Here is a 22,530-nt window from a genome sequence, read left to right on the forward strand (position 1 = left end):
TGTTTTATCTGAGCTCATGTAATGTTGTCTTGTTATGTTTGTTTATACTTCATATCGTGTGCCTTACCTCGTGTCATTTCATTCTGTCCTAGCCCATAAATAATTGATTAAGCTGGATTTGGCCTTTGGCTGATTCCCCCCATCAGACACTCCTCATAATTACTAGTCTGTTTAGTCTGGAGTGTGTGCCTTAAAAAGATTCAGCCACCTCCGTCAGTGCCTTCAGTCAGCTGGTCCCAAAATAAAGCCTCTCAGGAGCACGAGAGGCACCGACTCGGTCTTTATCGATCAGGTGCTGAAACAAGTACACTTGTTTTAGCACCTGTTACACCACACATACTTCTATTTTCAGGCATGTTATTTATGCCTATTCACCTGTGGAACTGTTTCCCAAAATAGGATACATAAGCTTGTATTAGCAGAACAAATGTTCACATAAATAAAATTAATGTAGGCCACTGGAACACTCACGGCATGATTTAAGAGCAGTAATTATACTGCATCCAAATGTGTCCCCAGGACTCAAGAAGCTGTCTGAACATAATCAACAATTGCAGGTACAGCGATGCCATTTAATTAGCATCTATTATATGAAGTTTTACAATACATTAAGTAGGTAGGGGATGTATTTCTGTTTTTCTCTCTTTAACCCACTTCTTTGTCTCATTTTCTCCTTTGATTCCAGTTTCCAACCAATCAAAAACTACTCAGACTAAATCTGTTTCAAAGATAAAATCTGTGTACTATACTAACATTTTGTTTCTTCTGAGTATTTATGTGCATATTGTGTCTAAGCAACTGCTGTTGATCAAACTGCTGCCTAATAAGGCCAAGTCACTTCTGCAGATTAGATTTTAAATCTCTACGGCCCCACTTTCTTGCTTAAATTAAAGTTAAATACTATTAAAAACATATTTTCAGTTTGTCTAATGCCAGACATACACTATTAGTAGATATTCAAAAGTCAAAGATACTTTTTTTCACCATTTCTTTGGATACAGATGAGTGTGTTTGTCCTACAGGGCGATCCTCCTTAGAGGCAATCGCTCTGTCACATTGTGTTTAGGTTGATGGTTTAAAGGGCGCAAGCCAGAGACACAGTTTCCAAGAAACATCAGCAAGTGACAGAAAAACCTGTACCTACTATTTCTGTTTTATTTCATCCCACCCAGATCAAGAATACGTGTGGTTAAAGTCCAACGTGGAAAAGGCATTAAGTAACATCTCCCTCTTGGCGTCAGATCTTCCCATTGCGTCAAACGAATAAAGAAAACAAAAGCTGGAAAATGCTAAAGCTCATAAAGGCTGTGCAGAACACCTCACCGGGATTATGATTGTCATTAAGGACTACGTTAAGCCATGTTTGGTACAACACAGTAACCCCTGACTTGTGGGGTGTCCAGGTGGCCTAATCTCTGTTAACCTCGGCTTAACTCCAGCAAAGGTCTTGTCATCCTTTGGATGCAATAAAAACACTACATTTACATTTACTACATTTTTAAAGCTTTCTGTCTCATAATCAAGAATCTTTTTTAACTAAAAAATATTCCCTAGTATCCCCATCAATCCTAAAATGTTTTACTTTACGTTCCTGTGTTCTTCATTCTTTTAACATAAGCTAGTTATAACGGACCTTTTGGAGGATTAGGAGCTTTTCAAGGGTCAAAGGGGATTCTGGTGATTCTCCTTAATCTTTGGCACGTTACTTAGACACTGTTGAATAAGAAAGCTTATTCTGACCTCACCGTTGATACTCCCGTCATCTGTACCATATTGGGAGAGGGAACTGTTAATCTGCTGAGAGCAGACAGACTGGAGTACTAGGAATCTATACACGGCTGCACACTGGCTTAAAATAAGAAAACATTTGAAACCTTTATCATATAGGTTAGTTTATTATTTCATCTCCCTATCAAGCATATAGCAATACTCTTGAATCTGATATATTTTTTAAAATGTTTGTGTTTTTATGATTGTAAAAGAAAATAAAAAAGAACAAATAACACATAGATACCCAGCTAACCCATATTTACAGATAAAGGTGCTGCTCACAGATGCAGTTTTTAATGCAAGCTATAAAGATGTTCAACACAATTTTTTTGATGGGGAAAAAAATCCATCAGAGAAAGAAAACGTTGATTTTAAATGGCCTGTTTTGTTGTGCTTTCTGAATCAAAGGAGATTTGAGTGATTTGTGGAGGTGCAGAGGGGGATTATCGGCCTACTACAGCCGCATGGCGACTGTGAGGTTGTATTTATGTCCCTGTGATTTAGATGGCTGCACCTTTTGTTGTCCGAAAAAAGCTGCTGTCTGATTGCTTAACAGGATTATGAAGCAGGTAAAAACAGCAATAGTGAACTGGCTAAGCCGAAGGATGCACAGAGGGAGGCAGGTATAAAAAGGGAGCTCAGCTGTAGACTGCACTCTCAACTTATCCTGACATCCTTCACCACGGTCCCAGACTACTAAGAAGAGGTAAGAATTCTTCATATTCACAGATGAATGAATGAAAGGATGGATGTGTAGTGGTGAAACTAATTATGAAGTACAGTTTTATGCCTGATAGCCCCCTGCAACCTTGAATTGGATAAGTAGCTATGAAAATGAATAGAGGTCAAAGGTCAAATGGTGCAATGGTGAAAATCATTCAGTTATGCTCCACTGTGGGGTTGAATAAGGATGATGGAAGTCATTACAGTATATACGTATTGCATTGTTTTAATAGGCCATTAAAGTTAACCGACAGGTTCTCTCTGAGGCCATATCTACAATCAGTGAACATATGTAAGAATGCTTGTGTATGGAGGCCAGGTAAAAAAAGAGCCAAAATAGTGCAAAATGAGAAGAAAATGAGAATGCAAGTTCAATTCAATTTTCAATTCAATTTTAGCTATACAGCGGCAAATCACAGCAACAGTCGCCTCAAGGCGCTTTATATTGTAAGGTAGATGCTACAATAATACATACGTAACAAAAACATCTGCTTTCTGTGGCTTTCAGTATGTCTACTAAATTATCTGCAGACAAGAATGCTATTTAATCACTGTAAAATAGAGTAATCGACCAATAAATATTAAATATAGTGCTCTGTGGTTTGAGCAAGAATCTAACAAAGGCATAGTTCAGTATTTTTGAAGAGGTGTGCAACAATCACATATGCTGAAATTGCACAGCAATTAGCCAATCAGAAGAGAGGCAGGAAGCTGCTGTACCTGCTCCTGGCACTGAAATAAGTAACTGTAGCCCAAAGCAACTTTAGACTGAAGGCATCTGGGTAATTAACCAAGACTTTATTCTCATTCTTTGCATTTATCCATAATCTTTGTATTGGAGATTGGAGTTGACACAGAAGGTGCCAATAGAAAAAAACCCCAACAAATTTCTAAAGAGAAATATGATCTGATGTTTAAAAATATATAAGACCAAACAACCTGAAGACTGGAGATTATTTTGGAAGATGATGAGCAGATATGTTTGAAAATACGTATTTAATTAAATGCTTGTAGTGCTCTTAACCCTTCAGGACTAATCTTTATCTAGGAGTTATAGAGAGCTAAAGTCCTGGAATGCTATCAAAGGTGATGAATGGGTTTTATCCATTTAGTGTTCCTTAAATAGTCCAAAGACTTTGGCACTTTTAGGAGAAACATACTGTGACATAACCACGTGTGCAATGTAAATCTTTGGTTGTTTGTTGTGAGGTCACGGGGGTCAGTTAGCAGCCAGAGAAACACCAGTTTGGTGGAAGAGTCCTAACACCAGTGGCGTAATCTTATTGCAGAGGATTAACCCTCTGTACCCTCAAATAAAAGCATCACTCCAGCTGCCAGAGAGCTCTCAGTTATAGATCTGTGACCTCCTGATCACTTTTTGATCATTTGTTTTTTTCACCTTTCTTCCAACAGAATACTTCCAAAAACCTTCTAGAGATGGCAAAGTAAGTACTGGATACATTTTGTTTTTATCTTTATGTCCCAGAGGAACTGCTGATTCTAATCAAACTATTTAAAGATCTCGCTCTCTCATACTCAAAAAATATAACAATCCAAAGCTATTGTTAGTGGAAAGATGTTTCCCTTTTACCTAAAGAAAATCTGACAGGGGCCAAAAGGTTGATAAAAATCATGATCTCTTTGAAATTTGTGGAGTTGTAGACAGGATGGTCAGCCAACTCCTAAAAGGGACAATTATTAGAAAGTATTTATTTAGGTCTGTAATAGGCTTAGTCTCTCAACATGCTCTTTCAAATATGGTAACACAGCTCTGAGCTTTATTTGATGACAGTGGTAATTGGTTATTTGGGGAACCCTCTTACAGCATTTATAGCTCCCTCACCTGAGCCAGCCTCTCAATCCTGGCTTGATGAGGTAAAGCAGCTCCACGCTTAGCTATTACTAACTGGATAACGAGGACTAAAGGATTACCAGCCCTTCTGTCATTTGCCAAGAAACCAAATTTACCCACAGGGTCCAAATTGAATCACTATTTTATTTTGTTAAGCCTGACAGTAACTCCATGGATGTAAGTGGATGTACTCTTCTTTTAAAAACATGGGTTCTCCAGCTTTATTCAACATTTCACACACTTATTTCTGCCCTGGTTGCCAGGATAAGGAGGTTAATATTTTAACTGTAATCTATACAAAAAGGTTAATTTAAAGGTTGAGTGGTGTTTCTCCTTTTCGCTTCACAGGGTTTTCAAGAAGACCAGTGGAAATGGAGGGGTATGTTCTCTTTTATTCTCTTAAAACATTTTTTTAATAGACTGAAAAAGGGGTAAAACTTAAAAGGTTCTGAAACACTATGCTTTCCCTTCTTCAATGTGACAGCTGACCCTCTACCTGGGGAAGAGAGACTATGTGGATCATGTGGACAAAGTGGACAGAGTTGGTACGTTCCTATTACAGAGTGTTTTTTCTGTATTTGTGTTTGCCTGCGGTCATTATGAAGACAATAACTGTGCCTGTAATCCTGCTCCCTTGCAGACGGCGTCGTAAAGCTGGACCCAGCAGATTTCGGAGACAGAAAAGGTAGCGTCACATAAAGCGCCGTTTTAAATTGGGTTCAGTTCTATAAATAGAAGCTTTTGCCAATCACTGTGAAGTAGCTGATGTAATTACACCTGTCTGCAGTGTTCGTGCAGCTGGCATGTGCCTTCCGTTATGGTAGTGATGACCTGGATGTGATGGGCCTGTGCTTCAGGAAGGACATCTGGATGCAGCAAACCCAACTCTATCCTAATGGCGAGAAGCCTGCCTTGAGTGCCATGCACGACACCCTGCTGAAGAAGGCAGGAGACAACGCACACCCTTTCTCTTTTGAGGTGTGTGACTCAGGACCACAAAATTAAGCACGACAAGCAGTTTATGACCTCAGCCATGTGAGAAAGAGTTGTTTTTGCTTTTTTAGAAATTGTGCATGTAACATTCAATGACACATGATGTTACTCCACTTTAATACTGAGTATTTAATAGACATTTATATATTTTTTCTTAACGAGGAAAAGCTCAAATTAACAATTTCTTTCTTCCTGAATATCTAAAATTAGGCTTTATTTTGTAATTTCATGGAAGTAGCTCTTGCGTTTTCTTATAAATCTTAGTCTTTGTCTCCATAGATTCCAAACAACCTACCCTGCTCAGTCTCTCTGCAGCCTGGACCTGATGACAAGGGAAAGGTGAGGCATCCCTTTACCTTAGAGTATATAGGCAAGGATGTCACTTGTTTAAATATCAGCTGTTCACAACTGCACTGTACTTTGCAGGCTTGTGGCGTTGACTTTGAGATCAAAACTTATCTTGCCAAGGAAAAGAACAACCCCGATGAAAAGATTGAAAAGAAGTGAGTTCACTTCCACTAATGTCTTTGCCTTGCTATCTCGCCTCTCTTTGTTCCATTTCATTTTTCCTCACCTCATCTCTTCTTCCTTCCCTCTCCTTGGCCCTGACAGGGACACCGCCCGTCTCGTCATTCGTAAAATCCAGTACGCCCCGTCTCAGGTGGGCTCCGGGCCCAAGGCTGATATCTGCAAAAGCTTCATGATGTCTGACAAGCCCGTTCATCTAGAAGCTTCAATGGAGAAAGATGTACGGCAGCAAAATTTTAGCTTCACCCTGTTGAAATGGGAGCTGTGCAGTGAACCAATTAAAATCTCTCTCCTGTTTTGCCGCAGCTCTACTTTCATGGTGAAGCGATCCCAATCAAGATCAAAATCAAAAACGAGAGCAACAAAACAGTCAAGAAAATTAAAATCAGTGGTGGGTACCTCTATTCACTGAAATACTGAAATAAATCCTGAAAATGTTATAAAGAAATAACATTTTTCTATATCTTCCTCCCTGCAACAGTGGACCAAACCACAGACATCGTCCTCTACTCGGCAGACAAATACACCAAGTGTGTTCTTAACCAAGAGTTCGGGTATGTGGGCAGAAAACTGAAAGCACAGCAAATGTCACAGAAGCAAAATGAAAATATAAAATTGGGTCAATCTGCTCATGTGTTTCTTTTCACTCTCTGCAGAGAGACGGTGGACTCTAACGGCAGCTTCGACAACACTCTGACCATCACACCTCTGCTCACTGATAACAAGGAGAAAAGAGGTTTGGCGCTGGACGGTCGACTGAAGGACGAGGACACCAACTTGGCCTCCACCACCATGTAAGTGCACACTGGTGTAAAGTTTGGGCGAAACACTCCTCTCTGTCGGTTCTGTGTTGCTTCACATTTCCATCCGCTTTCTTGTTCAGTGTCCACAATGTCTTACAGTAGTACACTCAGCTAATTTAAACCCCTCTAATCCTTCAAATCCCTGCACTTCGTCCTCTACAGGCTGCGGCAGGGAGTAGAAAAAGAGGTGCTGGGTATCCTGGTTTCCTACAAGATTAAAATTAACCTCATGGTGGCTGGAGGAGGGTAAGTATTTTTTGACACAAGTAAATCCCGTTCAAGATTAAACAGAACGAAACGGCAAAGGCCGGCTTACGTTTTCCCTCTTTTCTCCATGTAGTCTGCTGGGTGGCCTCACTTCCAGGTGAGTAATATTTAGTGACAATATTATCACAATCCATACAGAAATGATGATTGCATGCATTCACATTATTTGGCTCATTTTTCTCTGCAGTGATGTCACATTGGAGCTCCCACTGAATCTCATGCACCCCAAGCCTGAAGGTATTTTTTTACCTTGTAGAGCCTAAAAGACTCCTAAAATTTTATAGAAATGCCTTTAAAATGATTTTAACTCTCATGCCTAATTACGTTCTCGCCTTTGTGCTAATCTCTTTTCTACACGGAGCAGAATAAGGAGTATACACTGGTGTAAGTTGTGTTTAATACTTTATTATTTACATGTTGTTTTGGGTGCTATCACCTAGACATTTCATTATTAGGACTTGACTTAGAAGCTAACAAATGAAAGCTGAATTTTAAGAAAATGCTTTAAAAATTGCATACAGTGTAAAATATAATACAATGAAAAACGTACATAAGCATATAAAATGTTAAAACAATTTGTATTTGAAATCAGCAGCATGTTTAAAAAGCTAGAATAGGTTTTTTATACAACTTAGGTGGGAAGAGGTTAACCCCCTCGATATGACATTGTTTGGTCAAATAGTTCAAAATGTTCAGCATGAAGTTAAGAATAATTTAGGAACGATCCTTTTTTTTAATCCTAAGAGTAAAGATGTGGGAAACCCAGAGAAAATCATGCACAGGGGGAAAAAACATTATAAAATATGTCTGAAGATCACGCTCTTGGGAACAATATATCTGAACAAAATATAAAAGTTTAGAAGTACTTAGTTACTTTGAAGGTCTTTCCACATGTTACACGTATGAAAGGAGGATATCTGTGTAGTAAAAAAAAAAAGTCTAAACTAGTCTGCCAACAGACTGTCAGTTTCAATATTGAGCATGTTGTCTTTGTCCTAATTATATAGTCTTTAAACTCATTAACAATGATTTCATTCTTCTTTATTTAAATTACACAGAGTTCTACCTTTTTTAAAAATGGACCATATGTGTGATTTGTTTTTATGTTTCTTTTTCTTATTATTTCATTAATAAATTGAGCTATTGTTATTAATTTATCTGTATCCTTTTCCTGTTTTTACAGTGTCTTAAATGAAAACACCCCCATAGTCAAGGTGAGATTCAGCTATTACTATGTAACCTGCCATCTGCTATATTTATGAATTTTTGTAAGATGAAAATTAAAGTCATTAAATGTGTTGACAGGATATGCACTGTTTTATATAGAACTTCCTCCAGGACATTGAGTTGATAACTGCTTTGCTTTTAATATTGTAAATTACAATTACAAATACATGAAAGCAATAGATTATGAGGAATGATTATGACACCTTATACTCTTAAAGAGGAAATTCTGATGCTAAAAAGTGAAGTATATTATATAATGACATCACAGATTCCAACATCTCTTTCTGTTTACTTCTCAAGAGAGGATGTTACCCTGGACACTGAAAAGAAACCCACAGGAACAAAACAAAAGGAAGTGACAAAAACAAAGAAGAAAGAACACGACTGGTGTCCTCACACCAAGTCGTTACAGAGCAACCGAGGACATCTACCTTTCAGACACACCAAGGATATGCGTACAGATGTAACATCAGTCCTCTTACAGATTTCGTGGTCATGTTGAATAAATGTAATTTTAGCCGTAGAGAGAATGCTTGGATTGCATGTTAGTATCCAACATTTAAACACCCCAGACTTCTGTAGCAGCATGTTCTGATTATCCTTTGCATGTTTGCAGGATGTGATTGGAAGGCAATGAACAGAAAATCAGAGAGAAACCCTCAAAAGCTGATGTGCTTTTGATTATTGTGGTGTGTTCATTCATTATTTTGAATGATGTACTTCTCCATGTGAAATGTGGTGGATTATGGTTTAGACTGGACACATGAAACATCCCAAAATACAATAAAATTGCCTGAAAGACAGCTTTAAATGTTTTCTTTCTTTCTTAATTTCGTTGTCTTGTTTTCATTCATTGTTCACATCATAAGAGTAGATACTGGAGGGCACTTTACTTATGGCCAGAGGACTACTTTAGAAAATACGAATGCCAAAGATAGACTTTCAAGAAAACACTATCAAAACACTACTATATTCTGTATTGGAACTGAAGGACTGGATTCTAAACAAATGCTCCCAAAGACAACTGTTCTATAAATTTATGGGATGTAGGTGCTGCCTATAGGTAATAGTTTAGATGTGTAATTTCAATTAAAGTTGAATATATTTAGGCCGTAGCAGATATCTTCTCGACATAAAAACATCATGTCTGGGGTACACCTACATATTTACATATCCACGAACTTCCTGTGTTGTCTTCCTCTATTCCTGCCTGCTAGCTCCATGGTCAACCTCCTTCGTCCAATATATTTACATTGCCTCTTCTACACATGTCCAAACCATCACAGCTTTGCTCTTCTAACCCTACTTGTCCCTTTGATCTAATTCTAATCTTCTCCTTTATCGTCACTCTCAGTGGAAATCTTAAAATCTTTATCCATCTTAAACCCGACTCTTACCACCCACCTCGCCACTGTCTCACCGTCCTTACACATGTCCTGCTCCAACCATTACTCCTTTTGATCTTCTCTGTACTTCAACACTCTCAAAGCAAACATCACACATGTAGTGCGCTTTCTCAGCTTGAAGCCATACTGCTGTTCACTAAAAGTCACCTCTCTTCATAATTTAGCTTCCTCAAGTCTTTCCCACAGTTTTCAGTTTTCAGTTTTATTTGTCATATGCAAGTTAGCACAGGGTCAACATTGCAATGAAATGTGTTTGACGAGCAGCAGTCACTCAGCAGCATGGTACAGTAGAAGAAAATATAATAAAATATAATAAAATGAAAAAAAAATAGAAAAACAGTTAAGAGCAAAATATTAGAGACGTGGTAAAAGAGAAAAGATGACTAAATATATATGTATCTATAAATATAAATATATGTACACTAGTGATTAAATAAGAAAATCTTGAAAAGAAATATGAGGGGGGGGGGGGTGTTGGCAGATGGGATATTGCACAGAAATGAGCAGCAGAAAATTACAGTATTGCACTTTTTAAATATAAACATCAATAACAATAAAGTGGAATGACCAGTGCAGATTAAACAGAGTACTTGTGAAGCTGCAAGGTAGCTTCTGAGTGTGTCCTGTGGAGTGTGTGTGTGTGTGTTTAAGTGTTGTGGTTGAGGTGTCGTATGGCTTGGTGGTAAAAACTGTTTTTAAGTCTTGTAGTCCGAGCAGACAGACTCGTGTAACGTCTGCCAGATGGTAACAAGGAGAACAGCTGATGTGCTGGGTGGCTTCATGGTGTAGCCATCAGCTTTATCCCTCTCTAGTGCACTTCCATTTCTCAGGCACCCTTCCAATTTTCAAAATTGTGCTAAAAAGCACACTGCTCCTACTCTCTTAATAATTTATTACAATAATAAGAAGAAGAAGAAGAAGAGGAAGCGGAAGAAGAAAAAGAAGAAGAAATCATCCACTTAATCCTCATATGAGAAGTTTAGCTGAAACGATTTAATTGTTTAAGTTAATTAACTAATCAGCATACGGTGGCGCTATTGCTACCATTTTTGACTATAACAGCGAGGAGTGGGAACGCTGCCCACCAAATTTCACTCTTGTGGTATTTACCACTAATTAACACTAGGGGCAGGCGGCTGTGCTCAAATATTTGCCGAACGCGGAGGAAGAAACGAGGAGGAAGAAGGAGCGTTGCATTGCGTCATCACGTCCAACGTGTAGCACAGAAGAAACATGGCTTTGAATGGAGGTTTGTGAACTTGTGTTGTAAAAACAAGCTGACTTTGACATTTCTGCTGCTTTCCTGCATTGTGATTTAAAAAAAGAAATTCTTTTTATTGAGGCTGTTCCTCTGGGTTACTTTATTTTTGCTTTTAAATTCGTCGCTGCCAGCGTAAACATGTTGTTAGCCAAACGGTAGCCCGGCTGGTTTGCTAGCTAGCTTGTCATTTCCTAGCAGAGCAGTTCACCTGTGATAGTCACACTTCAAAACAGTGCCAAAAGGGTTTTTGTTTTAATCCCGCTGAAACGGTAAAGTAGAAGCAGACATATAATAGTATCCACAAGTTACAGCAGCGCTTAAGACTGTTTATAATCCTAAAGTTTTGAGAATACGAAAGAAGGATAGTTGTGGTCTGAAATCTGAAAATAAAATGAAACGTTTCGGCTGTTACTGACCTGCAGATGAAGAGGATTTTAAGTGGGAGCCTCCAACAGAAGCAGAAATGAAGGTGATCCAGGCTCGTAGGGAGCGGCAAGACAAAATCAGCAAGCTGATGGGAGACTACCTGCTGAAAGGGTACAAGATGCTTGGAGAAGCCTGCGAAGTGTGTGGGGTGAGTGAAGCAGGACGCTGTGCTGTGTTTGTCAGGTTGGGTGAGTTAGCCTCTGATATGTTATCATGATATTTTATTAAATATGCAATAATTATATTTCTAAGTATATAGAAAAATATCAACGTCCTGATGATTGCAGCTCCCAGCCAGCAGCAAACAAAATGAAGACTGCCTAATTTGAAGTATGGATCTATTGTCAGAAGATGCCAGCAGGGTTATAGTGCAATAGTACTGACACTGCATGATAAACAGTGAGAGAGCAAAGGCCAAATGTAAGCCCAGAAATGGCTTAAATAATGTAATCCCTGGAAATTTTAAGTAAGAGCTTAAAAAAAAGGTTAAAACAATAGCAGTTTCGCAACAACTATTCCAACTAAAGGAACTTAACCTGCACCTAATAAAATTGAATAATATTTTCTACCTGGGATGTCATATCTTAGTTGAGCTTTTTAACCACCTGTTTAACAGAAGGAGGTCGTTTTGACCCTCTTGGCATTTTAAAAGTTATGTGACTTTGTTAAATTAAAACCCCATCATCATCATCTCGTATTTCATCAAATACTGAATTTTGAGTGTGGGATCAAAAGGGGAAAAAAAATATGAGTGCTTTTATCTAGAACCACGGAGGACATCATTTTGACCCCATAGAAACTGATGTGAAACCACTGCTGTAGCAGAATCAGAAAGGGTTTTATTGCCAAATGTTGAGCAGGTTTACAACATTAGGAAATTGCTGCGGTGCTTCAATGCAAACACAGGGTTGCCCAGCAATACCATGTTTACACTTGAGCCAGAACTTGCCAGATATGATTTATTTAAAAACTCTATGTAGGGGGACTGTAGTTAGATCCAAAGTAAATAATTATTGCAAAGCTGAGGATGGGATTTCAAGCCGAAGTGGAGTGGTAGAGAAGCACTGTGTGACTGAATGTGTGAGGAACCAGGAAGGTTGATGGCTGTGCGCAGCAGCAGAGGAGCCGTAGCTGAAATGAATGGAGAGCTAATCCGAGCAAATAAAGAGTGAAATCCAGAGCACAGCAACCAAATCAGTTTTAGTCTTGAGCAGGAGAGGTGAAGAGCTGCAGGCAGAGGAGTGAGCACACAGATTGGGTGATCAAAATCACCCCTCCTGAGGGTTCTAGTGTTTATCGTCTATAAACGTTACAGTTCTGTTAGGATGTCCCAAAAGGGGAAATCTGATAAGTATTACAAACGCATAAATATTGGGAAAAAAAAACCTAAATAAATAGGGTAAAGTGTGAATTTTATAGGTTAGTTTTAATGTAAAGATGGCACAGATAGTTCTTTCAAACTATATGAGATTTGTACATTTATATTTTCCTCATTTTTTTTTTTCTTTTCTTCATCTGCCTCATTCACCACTTCTCCCTTATGCCCACCTCATCCTCTTCCTGCTCACCTGTAGTCTCATCTTGTGAACTGAATTACATGCTTTAACATAAGAAAATGTCCATTAAAAATACTTTAGTCCAGATTTCACCTGGTTGTCAGCAGATTAGACACTCCTGTCTCCAGACAGCTGGCAACATACCAACTATAACACCACCTGGTTATACGCTAACATTGTGCCAGCTAAATAAAAATCCCTCCCATAAACAGTTTGATTACACTCTCACATCGTCTGAGATTTTATTCATAGAGGCTGACAACGTTAGATCCACTTAAAAGAAAGCTTCTGACACAAGCTCACATCAGGGGAAAAAAGAAAAAGCAGTGGTTACTGACAGAAGTTCAGGATATCCTCAACAACTCACCTCAGTATCACTGTCATCAGGAAGGAGTGACTTTCTCTGACTCATCACCAACTTTTACAGCCTCCTTCAGAAGCTGTAAAACACCCCCACTCTAAATGCATGTGGGGGATTCTCACCCAGCTTGTTGACAGCTGAGGTAAACGGTGATCCGAGAGTCTTCACTTACCACACATGAATGCCAGACAAAGTGACTGGGATGAAAACGTAAATTATCGCCTAATGTTTAATTGAAATGTGTGCCCCCCCCCAATTTGTTGTTAGGTGTAATTGTTGTTCAGATATTTTAAAATATAGTGTATACAAATAGTAGTAGAAACGTGCATTTAAGGGGATGTTTAGAGCAACTGTTATGGGGTGTAGAGGGTTAAAACCCTCCTTTACCACCATGTTAACTGCATCAGTAATTTCAATCCACTGTACGCTCTTCCTGTCATGTGGAGTGCCCCAGTGATGCTCAGTGGAGTCATGTTTACATTCGGTTTCACATCACCAGCTGCAGATTTTTATTTATTTTTTTGTTTGGCTTCATCGCCTGGTTGTATTTTTGCCTCAAGCAGTGAAACAACTTTTTTTTTTTTTTTTTTTTTCTTCCTTTTGTTAAGTAGCTCCTTTGGGTCCTAAATCATCATCTCTTGTTAAACATGCCTGGGCTTGTGTCATCATCTGTGCTAGGAAATATAAAAACATGGTTTTGCTGTGTCATTGATGGCGCAAAGTGGCACTTTTTTTTTTTATTATTATTATTATGTAAAAATGTATGCAGGTGTTATCATGAACAGAAGGTGAGGAGTGGCATCATTTATGTATTTGTGTTTTTCAGACTATTCTTCTCCAGGACAAACAGCAGAAAAACTACTGTGTCTCATGCCAGGAGCTGGACTCTGATATTGACAAAGACAACCCTGGTATGCATTAAAAAAATGTATTTAAAATGTATTTATACAGGTAAACCTCATTGAGACATGGGGTCATATCTTCAAGATTGACCCGTTTAAATATCTATACAGAATTAAATTTTAAAACATTAGAATTCATATAAACAATTAACTGGAAAAAATAAAACGAATTTAAAAAACACAAAAAAAAAGAGTAGCATTAACACATTAAGAGTAGGAGCAGCCGTCCAATGATGCTTTCTCCAGTGTCCTTAGAATTTGTTTAAAACCCTTCAGCTCAACCAGACAAATTTACATTTAAAGTTACAAATGTCAAGTTGTTTAGAAGATTTGGAAACTGTCATTTACACTGCAAAACTAGTTTGAACATAAATTGCTACTCGACCACCCTTTCACAAACGGTCTGCACAATAGATATTTAAACCTTTAAATCACATAGTCTTATGTTTTCCATGTAAATAATTATAAATATCTTTTCAAAAAACATACATATGTTAGCCCACTTTGTGTTCTTGTTACATTGTCTGCCCTTTCTTTCTTCCTCCCAGCCCTGAATGCTCAGGCTGCATTGTCCCAGGTGAGGGAAAGGCAGCTCGCAGCCCAGTCCCCCACACCGTCCCAGACTCCTGAGCTCAATGACAGCCCCAGCAGCAGTCAGGGAAATATGTCCATTCCCCAGCCTAGACCAGAGCACTGTGAGGGGGCTGCCGCAGGTGGAAGAACTCCTCTGCCTCCACCCGCTGTCCCTCCTCCTTCAACTCCAGCCTCCACTGCAGCCCTGGCACCAGCTCGTCCCTCAGTTACTCCACAGAGCTCTGCCCAGCGACTTGTGTTGCAGGAAGCCGAGGAAGCTGTCCTCACCAAACTTCGCTGGGCCACTAACCAGTTACAAAGCTCAGCCTCACTGGAAGCGAGCATCCAGCTCTGCAGCCTCATCAACAGCTGTGCCAACTCGCTGCGCAGCCTCAAGGAGCTCACCCAGTAGCTGCCACAGACTGGCTGAAACCCTGGAACACTGTTTCTGCTTGCCTCTGTCTTGGAGTAATGACTCTGGTTCAGCTTCTCTCTTGCTTAGAGATGATTTCAAAATTGGTCAAAGTATTATGAAAATAGGAATATAACATCAAAAGTGCTCCGGTTACTCTTGGATTAATGTAGTTGTATAGCTGGCAGAAATGTTACAAATTTGACTGTTTTTTCACTCTTTTGGAAGTTAGAGCTGATATTAATCTAAAAACATAATTAATTTAACCCATTCTGTGATTAAATTCTTCTAATATGGTTTAATCTATAGAGCAAAGAGATAAATCCAGTTAACACATGTTTCTATGCATTTCCATTGAGGAAAAAGCCAGCTTTTTTGATACAGCACCACAAATGCTGGACCCTGAGTTGAAACCACTGATGTCAGTGTCTGATAGAGGGGCTATCACCAGATATTCACCAGTGATTTGCTGAAGCAGCCAACAGTCTGTCCTGCGTTGTTATCTCCCCTTAGAAATGACCCTTTCTTCCTCTCTTTACCACTCGATTGTCAAACCTGTGGAAATTTGGGATGGTCCTCCTTGGGCAGAACTGGCTTCACACTAGTCACATGTCGGTGGAAAAGAGTTATAAGGGATCTTTTACTACATTCAGATTTATAGTCAGTATTTTTGCCAAAACGCGTCATTCCTCTAATGTGGCCCTGTATTGTCTCACAAAGCCTGCTGCTCTTTCTGGCTCTGTTTCTGTTGTCTCTGCCATTGTGGCAGTGCAAAGATGGTCATTGTAGAAAGTTTTTGTTGTGTATATGTGTTTGATGCCTAATGGTGACGGTCAGGTGGCTCGCCGATGTGTCTATGAGAGCGCGCAGAGTTCGGGAGTCAGACATAATACTTTGAAAAAAGCTGAGAGCAAATATACTCTGAATTGTATGTTGATAGAGGAAAAGCCAGCTTCAGTGTTGATCAAGGTAGTAAAAGATTTCTAATAATGTATCACAATAAAGCACTTCTTGTTCAGGAGCTCTGCAGCTTGTTTCTTTTCATAAGAGGGCTTCATAAAAGCTGGATCCATACACAACACCATCCACACACAAAGGGGGGTTTAAAGTCATTTACAGGGGCACAGCAACACATCAAAATAGTTTTAATTTGAGAATGATGTGTTGAAGCAAGTTCAAAATAAATGTTTATGGCTTTTGCATCATCTCCATGCAAGTTTTGATTTATTGCGTGGCAGGCTGGATTTAACTGGAGTTAGAGAAGTGCTTCAGTTAAAGAAAACACTGTGCACTTTATCCGAAAATCGGGACAATCATGGTGCTGTTGCAGTCGGGTGAAGCAGGGATGCTGTCTGAAAGCTTGACTTCACATTTGTTACTCCCACATTACATCTAGTCTGCTTTGCACTTGGAAAGTGTGGTTCGATGGGGCAGCTATTTTCTGTGAGAATAAAACAGAAATAAGGACTGTTTCCACTTAAGGTTTGTTTTCCATGTTTTATCTGTGCCATTGCGTCTCCCGATGATGTGATGGAAGAGTTTGTGCCACGGAGCTGACTGTCCACTGGGTGGTGTCTTTTCATCACTGAAGCTGCTGCTGCTGCTGCCCAAGGGCTTGCAACATCCTGACCTCCAGCAGGGGATGCTGCTGGGGCTCGGAGAAATTGCACATCAGGTGAGGAAGCATCCAGTCCAAAAGTGATCATCTTCCAGATTGTTTTTTTTTTTTTTTTTTTTTTTTTTTTTTTTTTTTTTATATATTGGTAAACATTATAGATAACAGGATTTACACAGGAGGTTTTATAGAAAATAAAATAAAAATGACCTGTTTTGCAAGCCACATTCATCTTTTCACACAAATATTTATACAGCAGTTTATTCTATGCACTTCGGAGCTTCTTTTACCTTGCATCCACACCTATACCCAATTTAAACTACTACGCCCTGTCAAAAACACTCAGTCATTCTAATGACTCCATAACAGCGTCTCAAAATGAAACTTGAGCTGTAGTTGTTTATTTTATTTTTTTCAAGTGGCAAGCACAGATGTTTTACTTTGGCGCTTCTCTGTTCTGTTCAATCCCTCTTTGAATGCTGATAATGGATTCTCTAAGGAAGTGGAGAAAGATAAGAAGCACACAAGAGTTCTCTCTTCTTCCTTGTCTCTTGCGATTTCTGAGGCTGGTGACGTGGATGAATTTATCCTCAGCAGCAGAGGTGACTCTTGGTCTTCATTTCCTGGGCCGGTCATCATGTGTGCTAGTTTCATCGTAGCACTTGATGGTTTTTGCAACTAAACTTGGGGACACATTCCAAGTTTTTCCATTTTCTGGACTGACTGACCTTCAGTTTTTAAAGTAATGATGGGCTGTCATTTCTCTTTACTTAGCTGGTTGGTTTTTGCCATAATATGAATTCTAACAGTTGTCAAAGAAAGCTGTCAGCTGTGTACCAGCTGTGACTTCTGCACAACACAACTGATGGTCCCAACCCCATCAAGAAGGCAAGAAATTTCACAAATAAACCCTGACCTGTGAAGCGAAAACCATTTCAGCTGACTACATCATGAAGCTCATTGATAGAAGGCAAAGGCTGTCAACAAAGCAAAGGGTGGCTACTTTCAGGAATCTAAAATATAAAACATATATATTTATTTTTTTGCTACATGACTCCATATATCTTGCTTCATGCATTTGATGTTTTCAGTATGTGTCTACAATGTAGAAAGTAGTAAAAATAAAGAAAAACCATTAAATGAGAAGCTGTGTCCAAACTTTTGACTGGTGTGTGTATATCCATGACAGCTTTATTTGCCATTCTCCTGATGTGATTGGTAATGTCAGAGGGGAAGTTTGAAACAGTTTATAACAACTTATGTGGCCGTTTCTTCCTCTTATAAACCTCAGGTTGAAATTTAACCTTAGATTAGTTGAATTTATCTGAAAACATGAAGTTGTAAAGTCCGTTTTCTCTCGTCGTGCTGCATGCTTGATATGAGAATTGTGTAAAGGTTCCCTAATCTATGTGGGATCCAGAACTTTGCAACTTGGTAAAAATTTACACTCATTCAAAAGTTGTATGCTACTCCAAGCAAAAATACACTAACTTGCACTCGCTGTCCTGCAGGAGCACTTACAGCCACTGCTGGAGAAGAAAATCAAGAGAGACGAGTAAGATCAGATGTTAGCACTGTTCAGGCATATTTTGTGCCATCTACATGCTCCAACGTGCTTGTTGTTTGATTCTGAAAATGCATGCCTGCATTCACAGAGATGTGAATGCAGGCATGCAGTTTGTGGTTTCATGAGGATTTTGTCATTTTTCTCTGTCCATGTTTAATACAAAGAAACTTACTTGTTTTTTTTATGTCAAACAGGATGCTTTCATGTTCCTAATCAGCTGTTTGCCACTGTGTGTGATACAGTGGGAGGTTTTAGAGACTCTGAGTTGCAATCCTAGAGTTTCATCCTTCACACAGTAGTATCAGGGAGGTTTGTGATTTCTTCAAGATTTTCTTACTTCACTTCAAGGTGTTAAATGACCATAGGTTTTCAACAGCAGTGTATGGGGGAAAACAACCTGCTTTTTAAAATTATGCATACAAGACAAACCATTTTGCTTCCTCTTGAGACTCCAGCGATAACAAAATCGACCTTCAGATTATCAGAAATGATTCCTGAGTAAATCCTGATGGAATCCTGTTCAGAGGTCATGAATGCAGATATATTAAGCTGTCATTAAACGTTTGAAAGTCAGTGTCTGTGTTTAACAAGTGACTTTGCACATCATGGTTTTTCTTTCTACTTTGCATTGAAGTCTTGGAATATAACTTCAGCGTGTGCCACAGATATGAACAGTATTCCTGCATTCGGTTAAAGACAACCAGGGGGTGGTATTGCCAAATATGACCAACAGGGGACATGCTGCCTTCAGCCAAGAGAGAGCTCCTGCAGTCCTCCACCTTCTCCTCCTCCTTCTCTGAGGTCATCCTACATGGCTGCAGCATGGGGAAAACCATTTGCTTTGGAGAGATGTCTGAGAAGAACGTCTCACGCTGTTCTCTATTTATAATCAACACATGTTGTGGATATTGTTAGAATATGCCTCTCTGTCACTCTAAATGAGAGTTGGGCTGAATTTCTGTGTGTGTGCGTGTGTGTGTCTGTGTTCATGCTCTCTATCTCATCCATCACCAGAATGTTTTTGTGGTTTGGCCTTTTAGGCTCAATGCAAATGTAAATTTTCACACTGCTCACTGCTTGTCTCATAGAAGCCTTTTTTATCACTATTGGTATCATATGACTCAGTTACTGTAAATTCAACAGTCAGTGATTAGTAAAACAAATAGACATCAGAAGGGGTGGTGACAGCAGGCAAAGCTGGAAAGGGGAATAATACTACCAGAGCTACAATACACTGACTTGTGAGGTCAGTACCTACAGCTGGGAAATAACCCAGATAGGCAAAGAGAAACAAAAGTGATATGAAAATAAAAGAGACAACACAAAAATGACATGTTTGTGCTACAGTAGAAGAGGCCAGACAGCAGCAAGTGTTTACAGTAGACAGAAATTCGTTTTACTGACTGCAGAGAGCACCAATTAACAAAAGAGGGGATGAGATGACACCGCAGGCTGTTATGTGTCTGTGTACATGTTTAGAGTAGGATTGGGCAGAGGTACTGAGAGGTATAATGCTGTGTTGAATACCGAACCAAAGAGTAACATTAGCCCAACTCTGAGTCATGAGAGAGTTACCCCCCTGCTGCTGCTGCCCCACACTCCTCTACTCCAGCTGCCTCTGTCCATCCATCAATCCCTGTTCTCCATCCTATAAATACACTCCTGCTCTCACTGAGGAAAATCCCTGTGCCTTGACCTATCTTACACACACGCATACACACACAAACACACACTGGTCTGTAGTCTATTGGCTCTCCTCAGTGGAAACTATTCCTCTAACTACATGATCCACACTTTCCTGAGTGAGCGTTGGATGACGCAGCCGAAACTCAGAAAGTGATTTCAGTTATATACCCAATTTGAAAAACGCAATTTCAAGACACAGTGTGCTTTCAGCTTGCTGGAGATGAGATTATGAACGGCTGATTAAGTTAAATGTCAGATAAGGCTGTTCAAGATAGCTAGGATCAAAGTCTGCAGGTATAACTGAGGACTGTCACCTCAGTGCCTCCACACAAGCAGCAAGATAAAGGAGTTTGCATACCACTGCATCAGTCTTTGCATATCCTGTCTGACTCTGCCTGTCTCTCTGTTGCTGGCTGCTTTCACCCATGAAAAAAGGGAGGGTTAACTAACTCTAAAGGAAGCAGACCTATATTACAACAACCCCACGCTTGAGTCAGCTGCGCCGTCTCCACGTGTGGATTACTGGCAGAAAGAGTCAGTGAGAGCTCCTGCAGTGGTCTGACTGAAACTTCGGGCTGCTGTCGTATTAATTTGAAGCTTGTGTTAATGACAGAGCGGAATCGGTTCCTCTTTACTGACTCTTCAGCTGCCTGTTCACGGTGTTCGGCTCTTGCTTCTCGGTACATGGCGACATTTCTGTCCTTTTTGTTGTGTGTCAGTGTGTGATTCAACTCGGTGCCAATGAGCGCAAGTCACAGCTTGTGTGAAGTTCATTATAAGCAACAGGAGCAGCAGCAGCAGAGAAGGAAGAAGAAAGCCTTATAAGGAGCACAAGCAGCGGACAAAGTTGGATTATTGTCAGGCGGAGGGCTTCTTCAGTTTTCCTCTTTCTTAGGTTTTATTTTAACCGCTGGAAGTTATGACTTCGGTGTGGAAAAGACTGCAGCGAGTTGGTAAAAAGGCTTCAAAGTTTCAGTTCATCGCTTCTTACCAGGAACTCGTTTTGGAGTGTACTAAAAAATGGTGAGTAAATGCGCTTTTCTGCATCTATTTGCTCACGATTTTTATTGTTGGAGATGTGAGTAGCCTCCTGATACCGTGTGAAGCCTGTTATTAGCTATAATAAGCCTTCTAGGACTTCTATGTTTATCTCATATCGTGGGTGTTTTCCGCTACATTGAGGACGATGAGGGCGTCCCCCATGTGCTGAGCTGACAGTGCGGGTTCGATTCCCCACCCCGCCTGCGTGGACGTGATATGTCCACTGCTGTGACCATGCGCATGTAGGACCCTCTATAGTGTCCAGTCATGCTCATCGTTGTTAGTTCATGTCTGGGATTTAAGTAAACTATTTTATGAGGCTAAAGCTCGTTAGGTTACACAAAACTTTTGGAAGCTGAAACGTTATATGACTCAAACTGATATACTGAAAGCAAAATAAGTCAAAAGTGTCAGCTTCAGGGGTCAAGGGCAAGGTTTTTAGACTATAGCTAACTAAGCCAGCTACTTAAAAAAAGAGAGATAATAAAAGAGTTGATGCAAATAAAACAAAAACTTAGAAAAGACACTACAATGCGATTAAAAAAAATACAAAAAGAAATGTTAATTTGTCAGCAAAAGTGTGAGGCACTGGCATTAAAAAAAGCAAAGTAAAACTATTGCCATGCAGTCATGTGAAACAGAAAGTTTTCACAGGACTCTGTGCAGTCCTGCCAAGCACGGTGGTGGAGGTGTGATGATTTGGGCTTGTTTTGAAGCGACAGGACCTGGAGACCTTGAAGACATGGGATCAGCCATGAACTCCTGCATATGAGGCTATCTGTCCTTGTTACACCTGTCATGTCCTTGCATGACCCAAACTGGGTCATGCAAGAGAACAATGATCCCATGCACAGCAGCAAATCTATCAAGAGTGGCTGAAAAGGAAAAGAATCGATGTGTTGCAACGGCCCATTCAAAGTCAACCTGATTGAATTTACTGCAGGACCTTAAGAGAGCTGCGTATAAACAAATGCCAAAAAACCTCAATGAACTGAAGCAACACTGTAAAGAAAGGTGAGCTAAAAATCCCCCATAATGATGTACGAGACCAATAAAGATACAGAGAAAAGCTCAGTTTAAGTCATTGATGCTAAACGTTTTTCTACAAGCTACTGAATCATTGTGTGTACTTAGCGTTTCACATAACTGCACGAGGACTGTGAAAACTTTCTTTTTCACGTGACTGGAAGTGGTATTACACATTATCATAATCTTAAAATCCCAAGTGCAATCTCCTCTGTTAACAGCTTCAGCAACATCTTTAAACTTTCACCCAGTTGTCAGTTTGGACCACACTGCACCTTCTTATCTGTTCAGATTACATTAAATGATGTATTAATTGGGTTTCCAGCACAGACCTCAATAAAGAACAGAGTGGCTCAAAAAGGTTTAAAGAGTTTGATCAACAGCAGAAAGACACAGGTATACATCTGTGGTGTAAAACCTATAAAGGCAACTGAGTGATTTACTTCCTACATTCAGAGTGATGAAATCAGAGTCTTTAACTTCCACTGTCATAACCACAGACAGAGAAGGAAAGGGAGGAGTAAAGAGGAAGTGA

At 39.6% G+C, this 22,530-nt stretch overlaps 3 protein-coding genes across 12 annotated transcripts in view; all 3 read left to right on the plus strand.

Annotated features, from left to right (window-relative positions):
• Nucleotides 1-2,397: 2,397 nt before the first annotated feature.
• Nucleotides 2,398-8,956, plus strand: arr3a (arrestin 3a, retinal (X-arrestin)). Its single transcript, XM_085419651.1, has 18 exons — nucleotides 2,398-2,476; nucleotides 3,907-3,938; nucleotides 4,694-4,724; nucleotides 4,830-4,890; nucleotides 4,986-5,030; nucleotides 5,133-5,323; nucleotides 5,618-5,677; nucleotides 5,765-5,841; nucleotides 5,951-6,086; nucleotides 6,173-6,257; nucleotides 6,348-6,420; nucleotides 6,523-6,660; nucleotides 6,832-6,915; nucleotides 7,010-7,033; nucleotides 7,124-7,173; nucleotides 7,301-7,320; nucleotides 8,120-8,150; nucleotides 8,464-8,956. Exons 2-16 carry the CDS (start codon nucleotides 3,931-3,933, stop codon nucleotides 7,303-7,305), a joined length of 1,068 nt encoding a protein of 355 aa, XP_085275777.1. The 5' UTR covers nucleotides 2,398-2,476; nucleotides 3,907-3,930; the 3' UTR covers nucleotides 7,306-7,320; nucleotides 8,120-8,150; nucleotides 8,464-8,956.
• A 1,778-nt stretch (nucleotides 8,957-10,734) lies between these two features.
• Nucleotides 10,735-16,081, plus strand: znrd2 (zinc ribbon domain containing 2). Its single transcript, XM_085420963.1, has 4 exons — nucleotides 10,735-10,818; nucleotides 11,253-11,404; nucleotides 14,000-14,084; nucleotides 14,624-16,081. The coding sequence occupies exons 1-4, from the start codon at nucleotides 10,803-10,805 to the stop codon at nucleotides 15,058-15,060; spliced, it is 690 nt and encodes a 229-aa protein (XP_085277089.1). The 5' UTR covers nucleotides 10,735-10,802; the 3' UTR covers nucleotides 15,061-16,081.
• Nucleotides 16,082-19,995: 3,914 nt separating this feature from the next.
• The window catches only part of ehbp1l1b (EH domain binding protein 1-like 1b), a 28,715-nt gene continuing 26,180 nt past the window's right edge, over nucleotides 19,996-22,530 (plus strand). For 3 of the 10 annotated variants that reach the window (XM_085420964.1, XM_085420965.1, XM_085420966.1), the window contains exon 1: nucleotides 19,996-20,951. In XM_085420964.1, coding sequence (XP_085277090.1) covers nucleotides 20,848-20,951 — 104 coding nt within the window. In that variant the 5' untranslated portion in view covers nucleotides 19,996-20,847. The remainder of the gene's footprint in view (nucleotides 20,952-22,530) is intronic. The other 7 variants (XM_085420967.1, XM_085420969.1, XM_085420968.1 and 4 more) reach the window with 6 other exon arrangements.

The sequence above is a fragment of the Rhamphochromis longiceps genome, linkage group LG10 (assembly GCF_057381845.1).
Source record: "Rhamphochromis longiceps isolate RC_006_pf linkage group LG10, R_longiceps_female_GT1.1, whole genome shotgun sequence".
NCBI lineage: Eukaryota > Metazoa > Chordata > Actinopteri > Cichliformes > Cichlidae > Rhamphochromis > Rhamphochromis longiceps.

Excerpts from the sequence above, each read along its gene's own strand:
- arr3a (XM_085419651.1), top strand. Across the intron at positions 5,842-5,950 it reads GATGAAAAGATTGAAAAGAA|GGACACCGCCCGTCTCGTCA; the intron begins GTGAGTTCACTT and ends TGGCCCTGACAG. Across the intron at positions 6,258-6,347 it reads CAAGAAAATTAAAATCAGTG|TGGACCAAACCACAGACATC; the intron begins GTGGGTACCTCT and ends TCCCTGCAACAG.
- znrd2 (XM_085420963.1), top strand. Across the intron at positions 11,405-13,999 it reads AAGCCTGCGAAGTGTGTGGG|ACTATTCTTCTCCAGGACAA; the intron begins GTGAGTGAAGCA and ends TGTGTTTTTCAG. Across the intron at positions 14,085-14,623 it reads TATTGACAAAGACAACCCTG|CCCTGAATGCTCAGGCTGCA; the intron begins GTATGCATTAAA and ends TCTTCCTCCCAG.